The 15,332-nt window shown below is 43.4% G+C and overlaps 1 protein-coding gene across 3 annotated transcripts in view; it reads right to left on the bottom strand.

The window, feature by feature from the left end:
• The window catches only part of ulk2 (unc-51 like autophagy activating kinase 2), a 117,728-nt gene that overhangs the window by 12,298 nt on the left and 90,098 nt on the right, over window positions 1–15,332 (bottom strand). For 2 of the 3 annotated variants that reach the window (XM_072243513.1, XM_072243515.1), the window contains 7 exons: window positions 14,825–14,970; window positions 13,739–13,819; window positions 8,399–8,670; window positions 8,074–8,264; window positions 7,259–7,368; window positions 3,718–3,870; window positions 2,493–2,701 (listed from right to left, as the gene is read on the bottom strand). In XM_072243513.1, coding sequence (XP_072099614.1) covers window positions 2,493–2,701; window positions 3,718–3,870; window positions 7,259–7,368; window positions 8,074–8,264; window positions 8,399–8,670; window positions 13,739–13,819; window positions 14,825–14,970 — 1,162 coding nt within the window. The remainder of the gene's footprint in view (window positions 1–2,492; window positions 2,702–3,717; window positions 3,871–7,258; window positions 7,369–8,073; window positions 8,265–8,398; window positions 8,671–13,738; window positions 13,820–14,824; window positions 14,971–15,332) is intronic. The other variant, XM_072243514.1, reaches the window with a different exon arrangement.

Here is a 15,332-nt window from a genome sequence, read left to right as displayed (position 1 = left end):
GGCCAGGGAACACCTAAGAAATGAATTAACAGTCAACACAGGACTGATGAGGATCTTGGTTTGAAACGTCGACTTAACTGACCTGATGAGTTCCTCTAGCATTTTGTGTGCGCTATTCTGGATTTCCAGCATCTAAACTTACTTATTACCACTTTTGGTAATATAAAAGACCAGAACAAACCAATCCAAGCAACAAGTTCTCCATATAACCTTGCCTCCTTCAAATCTGCCTCTACCAAAGCATGTTATTGCAGTCCAGAACTATAATTCCACCTAACCTTTTTCACGTCATGGTGCCAGGGAAAGTTATGGTTTGAGAAATGGTTCTTCTTGTGCCTCCTCTAAGACACCGGGAATCCTAGCCCTGTTTGTACTATAACTGTAAATCAAGACAAACTGGGAGGTTGTGCATTTACTGTGGAACTCACATGGCAAACATCCATTGTCAGCCTCAGGAAACCCACAGTGTGTGCGCTGCTTTACCAGCATTTTACTGCGGCGATCCAAGATGTGCAGTGTAATTAAACAGTCCTTGCAGCTCGTGTTCTATTTTGCAGTATTGTGGTTGACATAATCCCCAGATATAGTGCAATGAGGTAAACATGACACACGACAGAGAACCCTGGGGACATAACAGGTTTATTTTTGCTGTGCCTTTGGTGGGAGTACCACTTCAAGCAGCTTTACAAAGTCTGCCACAAAAACAGAGCCAAAGATCTATAACTGGTTGTATCGGGGCATTCAGCACAGGCCTATCATAAGAACTTCTCACACCGTTTGGATGTGTCGGTAGCAACCATTACTAGGCTACCACTGACATTTTGAGCAGTGTGAATTTGTATTTTCTGCACGGGCTCCCAGCCAATATCACAGCACTGTTTCCTGAAGCTCGTCCACATTGAAAATAGGCCAGAAATCTTAGTAACAGTGTAAAGAATATAGGGTCAAACATTTGGAATATTCAAACAGTTCATGGGATTTTCAGATTGTTGGCTTTAGTACCATTAAACCTCCTTTTGTCATCCATCCCAACACTATGAGCTATGGCATTGTGATGGAAAGGGATTTTGGTTTTATTCATGAACATAAAGACTGAATTGTAGAGAAGTAAACACTGACTTAAACACAGCACAAGTCAGTTTATTAAGCTGGCTCAGAGCGGGCATCAAACTGTGGATACTGCACCAACACTGGACAATTCAGAACAGTATTGCCAGCACCACGTATTGAGAGATGAACTATGACCTGGGTGGCACGGTTGTGTAGCGGTTAGCGTAATAACGCTTTACAGCGCCAGAGTCAGAAGATTAAGGTTTGATTCTTGCCACAGTCTGTAAGGAGCTTGTATGTTCTTCCCATGACCGCTTGGGTTTCCTCTGACTGCTGCAGTTTCCTGCCACATTTCAAAAATGCAGCGGTTAGGGTTAGTAAGTTGTGAGCATGCTACGTCGGTACCAGAAAAATGATACCACTTGCGGGCATGTACTCAAACTGTGTTGGTCATTGATGCGAATAAAGCATTTCATTGTAGGTTCTGATGGTTCTGTGTAGATGTGATAAAAAAAAGTTAATTTTAAAATCTTTAACGCAGTATCAGGTTGCATTCACTCATAACAAAAGACAAACTCAACAATTTAGGAATTGCAAAAAGATAATAATCTAAATCCACAATCATTAAGACACAGCACGGGACGATTGTACTTTCCGCTGTAAAGATTACAATGTTTGCTTCCGCTCAGGTGATGTGAAAATGCACTCTATGATTAATGTTAGCCTGCGTAGATTACAATTTGAGCTTTGCTCTTTTACAACACTTAAAACAGAACAAATTTGGAACCTGGCAGCTCTCACACATTTTATGGATTAATAGAACGGTTAGATGATGATTTTTAAATTCATAGAACACTACAGCACAGTACAGGCCCTTCAGTCCACGAAGTTGTACCAGCTTACTCTAAGATCAATTTAACCTTTCCCTCCTACATGGTCTTCCATTTTCTAACATCCATGTGCCTATCTAAGGGCTTCTTAAGTGTCCCTAATGAATCTGCCTCTACTCCCACTCCATGCAACCACCACTCCCTGTGTAAAAAAACCTACCCCTGACATCTCCCCTATATTTTCCTCCAATACCTTAAAATTATGCCCCCTCGTATTAGCTATTCCTGCCCTGGTAAAGAAACCATTGGCTGTCCACTCAATGTATGGCTTTTATCATCTTGTACACCTCTATCAAGTCTCCTCTCACTCTCCTTCACTCCAAAAGTACCTAGCTCGCTCAACCTTTCCTCATAAGGCATATTCTCTAATCCAGGCAGCATCCTTGTAAACTTGCTCTGCACCCTAAAACTTCCACATCTTTCCTATAAAGAGGTGACTGGAACGAACACAATATTCCAAATGTGGTCTGCCGGGGTTTTACAGGGCTGCAACATTTCTTCGCGGCTCTTGAACTCAATCTCTTAACCAACGAACCACTAAAATGGGCTCACCTCCATTAAAGTCTCTTCTGGAAGTTCCGGAGCTTCAAATGTGATGAATCCTTCCAAACTGGGAGGCGAGGTTCCAAATGTCATGTACTTCAAACTGGAGGGAGCCTCTGCTCCGGGAGGGGAGGTGCCCATTGAACCACCTGGCGGGGAACCCATGTAAATTCGCCCACTGTTAGAGCAGAGAGATCCCAGCGGGCTTCCCGAGCCAACTGTAAGAAACAGAGGACAAAAAAATAAGCAGATGGAACAAATAAAATATGAGGTATCGTATTTTAATGATGGAGGTGGAACACAGTTATAAACTAAAGCTAAATTAGCAGAATTTCAAATCACGTAATTCCCCGAAAACAGGAATAAAGAAAATGGCAAACAGATCTAATCTCCCTAGCACTCATTCTAGGGGCGGTACGGTAGTGTAGTGGCTAGTGCAATCACTTTACAGCGTCAGCTGTATGATCGGGGTTCAATTTCCACCGCTGTCTGTAAGGAGGTTGTATATTCTCTGTGACTGTGTGGGTTTCCTCCGGGTGCTCCAATTTCCTCCCACATTCCCAAAAAAAAGGACGAGGTAGTGCTATAGTGAGTAGCGGGCATGCTATGTTGAGGCTGGAAGTGTGGTGACAGTTGTGGGCTGCCCTGTACAATCCTCATTAATTTGACCTGATACAAAAAACGATGCATTTCACTCTATGTTTCAATGTATATGTGGCAAACAAAGTTAATTTTACAATGTACGAGAAAATTAGGGCCATTTACAAATGATATTCTGCCTGTAATATTACTGTAAAATAAAGGCTGATTGGTTTACTTGGAATAATGTCAACTCTCTTCCCCATACCAGTTGGCACATTCTGAAAGGGTGAAAGGCGACTTGCGTGCCACAGCAGCTTAGCTGTTAGCCCTAGGCTATTACATTTCAGGGCGTTAGAGTTCACAGCCTGCTTCCAGTGCTGTTTATAAAAGGAGATTGTAAGTGCTCCGTGCGAATGTGTGGGTTTCCTCAAGGAGCTCCAGTTTCCTCTCTCAGTCCAAAGGCTTACCGGTTAGTAGGTTAATTGGTCACTGCAAATTGTAATGTGATTAGGCTGGGGTTAAGTAGGTGGGTTGTTGGGCAGTACAGCTCCCTGGGCTGGAAAGGCCCTTCCGTGTTGCATCTCTAAATACACACCCATGCAAATAAATAATAAATAAAATTAACTTAATGCCAATTTTATTCAAGGCTTACCTGACATTGTCCTTGCTCTGGTGACCATGTGACTGCTGTGGGGAGGGGTGACACTACTTGGTGGTGAGCCGACAGTGAACACCACAGTCCTTGGGCTCACTCCTACCACTGCGGCAGGGGATCCCATCATCAAACCAGAAGCGCCTGCTGGAGCTGGGCAGAAACAAAAATAAATCACACCAACAGGAATAAAGATTGCAACATACACTAAATGCTGGAGGAACTCAGCAAGTAAGGTAGCATCTATGGAGAAGAATAAACACTCAGTGTTTCGGGCCAAGGCTGGAAAAGGTGGCATGAAAAGCCAGAGTTAGAAGAGGGGGAGGGAGGGAGGGGTCAAGTGAGAAGCTGGGAGGTGACAGTGGAAGAGGTTAAGAGGTTGAGAAGAAGTAACACACACAAAATGCTGGAGGAACTCAGCTTGCCAGGCAGCAGCTACGGAAAAAAAAAAGTACAGTCGACATTTTGGGCTGAGACCCCTCGGTGGGACTGGAGAAAAAAAGATGAGGAGTCTTCTGCTGAAGGGTCTCAGCTCAAAATGTCGACTGTGCTTCTTTTTCCCCCATAGATGCTGCCTGGCCTGCTGAGTTCCTCCAGCATTTTGTGAGTGTGTTGCTCGGATTTCCTGCATCTGTAGATTCCCTCCTGTTTAACAAGTAATCTGATCCATGGGAGGAAGCGGAGGAGGGGCACCAGAGAGAGGTGATAAGCAGGTGAGGAGAAGGGGTAAAAGAGGAGCCGGAATGGGGAATGAGAGAAGGGGGCAGGTGTGAAATTACTGGAAGATAGAGAATTTGAGGTGTGCAAATCACAAAAGGCGCGGACTTGCCTCAATTGAACCTACTGACACTCTGTGCGCTATTTCCACTCTTCACATAATTAGAATCTATACTGACTGAGTTTACGTGTGCTCCAAGAAGATATCAAATTATTCCAACAAGGTGAATTTTTGATGCCAGTTCGTCACAGAGAGAGGGCATTACCATTGCTGAAAAAAACCTGTTCAGGTGCAATTATGCACTCTCTCAAGGTATTTTGGCTTCAGACTGTCCATTCATTTGGACTGGGAGTAGGAAAGACCCGAAGTAGATTAATTTCAGATATCTGTAGCAGAACAAATTTAACCTATCCATTCTAGTTTTTCCACTGGAATTCCCCTCCCCACCCCATTTCTTCGTTCATTTCAGCATCTCCCTCCTGTGCAGGTGTTGCACTGAACTCAGGGCAGGCAAGTCCTGGCAGACTTCAGCCCCCCTCAGTCTTTTCTCATTTAGTCATTCTTGATGGCATGCGTAATGCTGGACAGTGAAAGTCCATTTAGATGGTTAAACAGTGGATGCTAAGTAATACACTGCAAGTCTAAAGCTGCCATCACTTTGTGTGCCTGGTCCAACACCAGCAGCAGGGTGGCCAGCTGATCTTCCTTCCCTTCTACTCCAGGGTTAACTGTAAAACTTTGTATTTCCGACCCAGTTTAGCACTTCACAGGGAGCTGGAACACGGCCTGTTGCAAAAGTACCGCAGCAGACCAAACAGAAATTACTGTAAGAACTCAGCAGATCAGGGAGTAGATATTGGAAAGAATTAACAGTCAACATTTCAGCTCAAGACCTTTCATTACCTACCGAAAGTTTAACGGACTAGTTAGGGTGGATGTTGAGAGGATGTTTCCTATGGTGGAAGTATCCAGAACTAGAGGGCACAGCCTCAAAATTCAGCTGCGACCTTTTAGAATAGAGGTAAGGAGGAATTTTTTTTAGACAGAGTAGTGAATCTGTGGAATGTTCTGCCACAGACTGCAGTGGAGGCCAAGTCCATGGGTATATTTATGGCGGAGGTTGATAATATCCTGGTCGGTCAGGTCATCAAAGGATATGGTGAGAAGGCAGGTGTGTGGGGTTGAGTGGAATTCGGGATCAGCCATGATGGAATGGTGGCATAGACTCAATGGGCTGAGTGGCCTAATTCTGCTCCTATGTCTTATGGTTTTATGAACTCAGCTCAAAACAATTGTCTAGATTAGATTAGATTCAACTTTATTGTCATTGTGCCAAGTACAGATACAAAGCCAATGAAATGCATTTAGCATCTGACCAGAAATACAAAGACTAGTGTTATTTACAAAATAACTGCGAATAAAAAAAGTGCTACAGCACACAAATATAAAAGTACTGAGACAGTACAATATGGGTGCAATACTGCTTAGCGCTGTGATGTGAGGTTCAGCAGTGTCCCACCTCAGGGAAGAAGCTCTTCCTGTGCCTACTGGTGTGGGAGCGGAGGCTCCTGTAGCGCCTACTGGATGGGAGGAGAGTAAAAAGTCCATGGTTAGGGTGAGATGCATCCTTGACAATGCTTTTCACCCTGCCCAGGCAGCGTTTATGGTAGATGTTCTCAATGGTGGGCAATTGGGTGCGGATAATCCGCTGGAATGTTTATTCCATCCCATAGGTGCTGTCTGACCTGCTGAGTTCTTCCAGCATTTTGTGCGCTGCCTTGGATTTCTGGCATCTCCAGAACCTCTTATGTTTACTACAACAGCATACCAGTGTTCTACAGCCTCCTTACCTACATATCGCCTCTGCACCGAACAGTGTTTCAACTACTGTCTTTGCAAAACTCACAGAAAGAAATTGTTGTTAAAAACACAAGAGATTCTGCAGCTGTTGGAAATCCAGAACAACACACACAAAATGCTGGAGGAACTCAGCAGATCTAGCAGCGTCTATGGAGAAAAAAGATCAATCAATGTTGTGGGCAGAACAGTCCTGATGAAGGGTCTGGGCCCAAAACATAGACGATTTATTCTCTCCATAGGTGCTGCCACACCCGCTGAGCTCCTCAGGCATTTTATTTAGAGATGCAGCACAGTTCAGGCCCTTCCGGCCCAACGAGTCACATCGCTCAGTAACCCACCTATCTAACCCTAGTCTAATCACGGGACAATTTACCATGTCCAATTAACCTACTAACTGGGACATCTTTGGAATGTGGGAGGAAACCGGAGCACTCAAAGAAAACTCACGCGCTCACAAGAAGGATGTACAAACTTCTTACAGACAGCATCAGAATCCAATCTGAACTGTGCTGCTGCTGGTGCATGTGTGTGCGTGCATTGTATTTGCTGCTGCTACCTGTATTGCTCTGCTGAACACCGTGGGCCTGCTGTGTTGTTACGCCAGAAAGTGTGGCGACACTTGGGGGCTACCTCCCAGCATATCCTTGGGCGCATTGGTTGCTCACACCAACGCCGGCATTTCACTAGATGTTTCAGTGTACGTGATAAATTTGAAGGAAAGCGAATCAAAGGTTTGCAGCAGTTGCTGCAGAATGAATATGGAAAAGGTCACCTCACCGTTCTATTGATGGAGAAATTTCGATTACAATTATCAACAGCCTTAACAAGAGGACAGGAAGGAACTTGTAAATATTTGTTTTCCCCCACAACAGATATAAAAGATGAAACACAAAAGTCATATCTGAAAGAAGTGCAGAATTGAAGATATATTATCATAATATTGTGATGAGAAATTTTCTTTACCTATATCCATTGGACGCTCAGTATTCAGACTATCAGTACTTCCTTGATAGGTCTGCCCTCCAAATGTGGCCTTTGTTGCTTGATCAGATAATTTTCCAGTACTTACAGATCTACAAAAAGGTTCAAAACATATTTTATCAGATGCTGGAGATCCAAAGCAACACACACACACAAAATGTAGGAGGAACTCAGCAGGCTAGGCAACATCTATGGAATGGAACAAACAGTCGACGCTTAGGACCGAGATCCTTCTTCAGGAATGTGTTGGCTTAACATTATTTTATCAGGTTTTGAGTAATTAACTTATGGCTGAACAGTGAACTAAGACATGCCAACATATTGGGGTTACTGGGGGCGGGAGGGGGGAGATTTTTATTTTTAGCTTGTCTTTACATCAAGAACTTCATAACTTCAAGACAAAGAAGTTATTTCCAGCCAACTGGATGAGGTCACTGTTATAAAGAAACAAGAAACACACCAATTAATTTAAACACAGCTGGCCCACAAACAGCAAAGAGATATGTGACCAAATGACCTTGTTTCAGTATTACTGGACAGAACATAACCAGAACATAACCACGAAGGACAGCCAGCAGCTGGGTTCAAAGTAAATTTATCAGAATTAGGAAACCCCAAGTCAACTATAGCTCAGACTACGTGCTCCCTCTACTCCACACCAGCAGACATTACGAGATCGGCACCAACCCTGTGGGCACTTGTCTGTCTTGCCCAGAAAATATATATATTGTTTGCTCATAATACAGACATGGGCTACTGTAGATCGCGCAGACACCAGATAATAAAGAGAAGGGTACCTGCCAAAAGTAGTTTTGTTCTCAGAGGCTGTTCGTTTAGCACTTGCTTGTGGATGGTAGATGCACAACTCTCTAGCCTCCAGCATGACTTTGGACTGTACTGCTGGACTCTCAGTTAACTCTTGCTGTGCAGCCAAGGCAAGTAAATTGGAAGATGCTTGAGTTTTAGGTAGCTTGAGTGGAGCAGTAGTCTATGATAGCACACACATATTAAACTGAAATTCATCTGAAAGGTATCGGAACACCTATCCCAACCTCCAAAGCAAATTTGAATAACAATTTCATTCTATGGAAGTGACTAATATAACCATTAATATTTACGCACCTTTGTTGGTGACCCAATGATAGTGGGCAAGGGAGATTTGTGTAGCCAGTCAGAAGTTCGTGGAGATGTTCCCATATGTTTTGTAGGGGAAGTACCCAGGCTAACAGGTCTACCAGGTTGTGGAGAATGGCTACATCCATAGCCCGCTGACGGAGGATACAACGGCTCTGAGTGCTGCTTACGGAGTTTCTGTTTGCTCTGGTAGATGTCAGTAAGAGTCGGGGCACTTTGGAGTCTTGCACCCATTAAGTGTGACTGAGGGGATGGTGAACCTGGAAACAGCGTTATAGTTTTAGTCTCACAAAATCAACAAAATAAATCTCAAGTGATATTTATCACAGTGAAAACTTCACAACATACATTTGTATATTTCTAATTGTAATTTATAGTTTCCTTTTATGTATCGCATTGTAGTTCTGCTGCAAAATAACAAATTTCATGACATAGGTCAGTAACAATAAACCTGATTCTGATTCAGTGACAATGCCCCAAATTCATTCCTTTAAACCAAATCTACTTGGTTATGAATGTACTTAGCTTACTGTAGACCACATTATTTAACTATATTCCGAGAATTATCAATTAAAAAGCTGAGGATGTTATGAGAATGCAGGGTGACTTGGACAGGGTGGGTGAGTAGGCAGATGCAGTTTAATGTGGATAAGTGTGAGGTTATTCACTTTGGTGGCAAGAACAGGAAGGCAGATTACTATCTGAATGGTGTCAAGTTAGGAGAAGGGGAAGTACAATGGGATCTAGGTGTCCTTGTTCATCAGTCACTGAAAGTAAGCATGCAGGTACAGCAGGCAGTGAAGAAAGCTAATGGCATGTTGGCCTTCATAACAAGGGGAGTTGAGTATAGGAGCAAAGAGGTCCTTCTGCAGTTGTACAGGGTCCTGGTGAGACGACACCTGGAGTATTATGTGCAGTTTTTGTTGTAATGTGAGCGTAATTAAATGTAAGTTAATACTAATTAGGATATCGGTGGGGGGGGGGGGGGGTCTACTTCCGTTTGTTGTTCTTCTGGTGGCCCTCGTGTACGTAGTGTTCCCACCATCCCGTACGGGTTGTGAAACCCTCAGTATATACGTAACGTTTTGAAGTTCGAGATAAAGTTGTTTCTTTGGCATGAAGTTGTCGAGTGTGCCTTTTTCAAAGTAGAAGTTACCACAGTTTTGGTCTCCAAATTTGAGGAAGGACATTCTTGCTATTGAGGGAGTGCAGCGTAGGTTCACGAGGTTAATTTCCAGGATGGTGGGACTGTCATATGTGGAAAGATTGGAGCGAGTGGGCTTGTATACACTGGAATTTAGAAGGATGAGAGAGGATCTGATTGAAACATATAAGATTATTAAGGATTTGGACATGCTAGAGGCAGGGAACATGTTCCCGATGTTGGGGGAGTCCAGAACCAGAGGCCACAGTATAAGAAAAAGGGGAAGGCCATTTAGAACAGAGTTGAGGAAAAACTTTTTCACCCAGAGTTGTAGATCTGTGGAATGCTCTGCCTCAAGAAGGCAGTGGAGGCCAATTCTCTGGATGCTTTCAGGTAAGAGTTAGATAGAGCTCTTAAAGATAGTGGAGTTAAGGGATATGGGGAGAAGGCAGGGACAGGGTACTGATTGTGGATGATCAGCCATGATCACAGTGAATGGTGGTGCTGGCTTGAAGGGCCGAATGGCCTACTCTTGCACCTATTGTCTATTGTCTATTTTTTAAAATATCAAATTATAACCAAGCAGGTTCCTAAATTCTTTCACAGAAGTTATCTCCAAAAACAAATTCACAGCAAATGATTGTTAACAGCACAAGCAAAAGTAATAAACAGAAGTTGGAGAGATTAAAAGGTTAATTTTAGTTTTTTTATTAGCTATTCCAGATACAGCAGAAGAATATCGTGTTTAGTTCAGGTAGATAAGAAATATTTTTAGAATTATAGATATTAGTTAGAACTTTGAACATTTGTTTGAGAGATCTTCGTATTTTTATATCTACGTAGTCCAAACTCCTGAAACTTCTAAAAAGCACACTTGCAAAACAGAAAGTACATTATAACTTCCACCCTGCTCTCAAATTTACCTGGTCCATTTCCGACACCTCCCTCCCCTTCCTTAATCTCTCTGTCTCTATTTCTGGAAAAAGTTTATCTACTGATGTCTACTATAAGCCCACGGACTCTCACAGCTCCCTGGACTATTCCTCTTCCCACCCTACTACTTGTAAAAATGCCATTCCCTTCTTGCAATTCCTCCATCTCTGCCGCATCTGCTCTCAGGATGAGGCTTTTCATTCCAGGACAAAGGAGATGTCTTCCATTTTTAAAGAAAGGGGCTTCCCTTCTTCCACCATCAACTCAGCTCTCAAACGCATCTCTCCCATTTCACGCACATCTGCTCTCACCCCATCCTCCCACCACCCCACTAGGAATAGGGTTCCCCTTGTCCTCAGCTACCACCCCACCAGCCTCCGGGTCCAACATATAATTCTTCGTAACTTCCGCCACCTCCAACGGGATTACACCACCAAGCACATATTTCCCTCCCCCCCCCCCTCACTTTCTGCTTTCCACAGGGATCGCTCCCTACACAACTCCCTCGCCCACTCGTCCCCCCCATCCCTTCCCACCGATCTCCCTCCCGGCACTTATCCTTGTAAGCGGAGCAAGTGCTACACATGCCCTTACACTTCCTCCCTTACCACCATTCAGGGTCCCAAACAGTCCTTCCAGGTGAGGCAACACTTCACCTGTGAGTCGGCTGGGGTGATATACTGCGTCCGGTGCTCCTGGTGTGGCCTTCTATATATTGGTGAGACCCGACGCAGATTGGGAGACCGCTTCGCTGAACACCTACGCTATGTCCGCCAGAGGAAGCAGGATCTCCCAGTGGCCACGCATTTTAATTCCACATCCCATTCCAATTATGTCAATCCATGGCCTCCTCTACTGTTGAGATGAAGCCACACTCAGGTTGGAGGAATAACACCTTATATTCTGCCTGGGTAGCTTCCAACCTGATGGCATGAACATTGATTTCTACAACTTCCGTTAATGTCCCTCTTCCCCTTCTTACCCCATCCCTATTTATTTATTTATTTTGCCTCTCTTTCCCTCTCATGATAACTCCTTGCCTGTTCTCCATCTTCCTCTGGTGCTCCCCTTCCCCTTTCTTTCTTCCAAGGCCTTCCGTCCTATGATACTCCCTCTTCTCCAGCCTTATATCCCCTTTGCCAATCACCTGTCCAGCTCTTGGCTCCATCCCTCCCCCTCCTGTCTTCTCCTATCATTTTGGATCTCCCCCTCCCCCTCTCAAATCTCTTACTAACTCTTCTTTCAGTTAGTCCTGACGAAGGGTCTTGACCCGAAATGTCCACTGTACCTCTTCCTATAGATGCTGCCTGGTCTGCTGCATTCCACCAGTATTTTGTGTGTGGTACATTATAAACTGCACAATTTATAAAATTAGTGCCTCCTCAACTAATATCAAAATGCCAGCAAAAACACTTGAAATGCAATTCATCTATAAAAAGTATACGATGTTTTGATGCAAACGGTACCGTATTTGTAAATTCATTTGATCCTGAACTAGCTTACTTCAAGCAGACAGCAATAACTGCACAAGATACTCATAAAATAATTTGTAGGAAACAAATAATTCTTTAGTATAATCTTAATAAAACACTCTCATTCAGCACCTACACCAGTAAAAGGCTGCCATCAGGTATGAACTGTAATGATAACAACAAGGAGTTTTAATCTTAAATATACAAGAACCAAACTGACTCAAATGTGCACAATTTCAATGGAACTAAAAACACCAAGTGGTGTCCTCTAAACGGTTTAACCAACATTCCTTTTGCCAATCACCTGCCCAGCTCTTGGCTCCATCCCTCCCGCTCCTGTCTTCTCCTATCATTTTGGATCTCCCCCTCCCCTTCCACTTTCAAATCTCTTACTAGCTCTTCCTTCAGTTAGTCCTGACGAAGGGACTCAGCCCGAAATGTCGACTGTACCTCTTCCTAGAGATGCTGCCTGGCCTGCTGCGTTCACCAGCAACTTTGATGTGTGTTGTCTATAAACACTGTTCAGATTAATTTAGCATCCAGATGATATGTCTTAATCCTCATTAGATCATCTAAATGTTCCACTTCCAGTCCAGCCTATTACAGGTAAGTTACTGGCCTGGTTAAAACATTAGCTGATTCGTAGGAGGCAGCGAGTGGGAATAAAAGGATCTTTTTCTGGTTGGCTGCCAGTGACTTATGGTGCTCCACAGTGTTAGGACTGCTTCTTTTTATGCTGTATATCAGTGATTCAGATGATAGATTGGATGGCTTTGCTGCCAAGTTTGCAGATGATATGAAGGTTGGTGGAGGGGCAGGTAGTGTTGAGGAAACAGGTAGGCTGCAGAAGGACTTAGACAGATTAGGAGACTGGGCAAAAAAGTGGCAAATGAAACAAAATGTTGGAAAATACATGGACATGTACTTTGGTAGTAGAAATAAATGTGCAGACTATTTTCTAATCGGGGAGAAAATCCAAAAATATTAGATGCAAAGGGACTTGGGAGTCCTTGCGCAGAACATCCTAAAAGTTAACTTGCAGGTAGAAACGGTAGTGAGGGAGAAAATGTAATGTCAGCATTCATTTCAAGAGGTCTAGAATACAAGAACAGGGATGTGAGGCTTTATAAGGCACTGGTGAGGCCTCATGTTGAGTATCATGAACAGTTTTACGCTCCCCATCCAAGTAAGGATGTGCTGGCATTGGGGAGGATTCAGAGGAGGTTCACAAGGATGATTCTGGGAATGAAAGGGTTATCATACGAGGAATGTTTGATAGCACTGGGTCTGTACTCACTGGAATTTAGAAGGATCGGGTGGGAGGGGGTGGGAGTCTAGGACAAGACGGAACAGCCTCAGGATAGAGGGGCATCCACTGAGAACAGAGATGGGGAAAAACTTCTTTTGCCAGATGGTGGTGAATCTGTGGTAGCTATGGAGGCCAGGTCATTGGGTGCATTTAAGGCAGAGCTTGATACATTCTTCATTGGACACGACATCAAAGGTTACGGGGAATCCGCTGGGGAGTGAGGCTGACGAGGGGAGGAAAAAAGGATCAGCCATGATTGAATGGCGAGCAAAGTTGATGGGTCAAATGGCCTAATTCAGCTCAAATATCTTACGGTCTTATGATTATGGATAAGCCTTGTCACCTTGGTCCTATGGTCAGATAAATCATCTGAACAGACACTTGCCCCAATATAGTTGATAGTTATTAATTCACATTTCATAAAGCAACTGGCATGTAGGAACTTGACTCTTACTTCCTCTAATGCTCACCTGATGGTGTTCTGGATCGTGAGTCATGTCCTGGGGGCAGACCACAGCAGCAGTGGCTAAGCTGCTCAGGAATCGTGCCAACTGCGGAAACGGAATGATTAATAAGGCAAATTTCGATCATTTTAAAGGAAGTTATTTTAACATTGATGCAGTTTCATATGTGCATGTGTGATTGTCTTGAAAACTTTTCAAAACTAACAGCAATGTTTTTATATACAAGTGTATGTGGTAACTGAAGATCCACACCAAACATTGGTGCAAAACCACAAAAGAAAAAAAAGCATGCTCATTAAATTAGCACTTTGAATGAGTTTTCACAGTGAAGGAAGTAACAGATTACTAAAACCAAGGGAACCAAAATAAATCATTTAGAAAAGTATCGCAAATATTAAGACTATACAAAGACAGAATGGGAATTAAAATAATTAAATCTCTACCTGACACTTCTTATTCCATGGTATTAAAATAAATGAAATTGTGGATGAATTAGACATAATGTCCAAAGCTCTAAAGGTTCAGGAATTTTCCTCTTGGGATTGGAAAATTACAAATGTCATTACATCATTTGATCATAGAAGAAAGGAAATCTAGATTCTACATGCATGGAACCTTAAATTAATAAAGGGCCTGTACCGTATCAGATCGATTGCGAGAACGTGGCAGTGTACATGTGACCAATCAATTGTGTGGTATGTCCTATTTGCGGGAGGCACTCTCTTTTGGGTGCAGGACTTGAGTGTACTTGTTTTTCGTCTCAGTGGGCTTGTTTCATAGCTCCCACACTGTGAGTTGCCCAGTGTGCACTGCTGCCAACAAGATTCAGTAAAAACGTTTAATCCTGCTACTCCACGCAATATGTAACAGGGCTGTTACATGGGTAGAAGAACAAAGCAGTGGGCAGGTACAAACAGAGTCAGCACGGATGTGCGTCAAATACAATATGTTTGAGGTTAGACATTGTCTTTATACAATGTTCTTGACAGATTTGTACCTGTGTAGGGCTAAAAATGGACGAGTACTGACTTCCTACAGCTTGCAACAGAAACAGAAGAATATAATACAATTGGATGTATTCCATTGACACACCTAAAGGTGAAGGGGAGTATGGCCTGGAGGATCCGGTGGAGAGTCTGCGGCCTGGGTTTTGTGGTGCATCAGCTGCAGCTGGTGACCCTCCTGTAAGCTTCATGAAACCCATTGGGCTTGTATTAGATCTCTTTACCATTCCAGACCTGAAAGGTTCACAAGGAAAACAATGAATCAAAACAGACATTTGCATCATGGAGAGACAGGACACTGCAGAAGCTGGAATCTGGAGCAAAATCCAATAATTCCATCTAACTGAGGTGTTGGGAATTTCTGAACTCCCTCATCCCTTCCTCTATCACCATCTGCACTCACAAAACACAGGAGCACAGTAAATGTACATGTTACACCTCCCGAGAGTAGTTTTTGGTCTTTGATCAATGACATCATGTGATGGCATTGGAGATGGTCCAGAGGAGGTTTACGAGAATGATTTGGGGAATGAAAGGGTTAATGTATGAGGAGTGTTTAATGGCTCTGGGCCTGTACTTGCTCGAGTTTGGAAGAA

This window comes from Mobula birostris, chromosome 25 (genome assembly GCF_030028105.1).
Source record: "Mobula birostris isolate sMobBir1 chromosome 25, sMobBir1.hap1, whole genome shotgun sequence".
NCBI classification, from domain to species: Eukaryota; Metazoa; Chordata; class Chondrichthyes; order Myliobatiformes; family Myliobatidae; genus Mobula; species Mobula birostris.
This window is presented reverse-complemented; position numbering and strand designations above follow the sequence as displayed.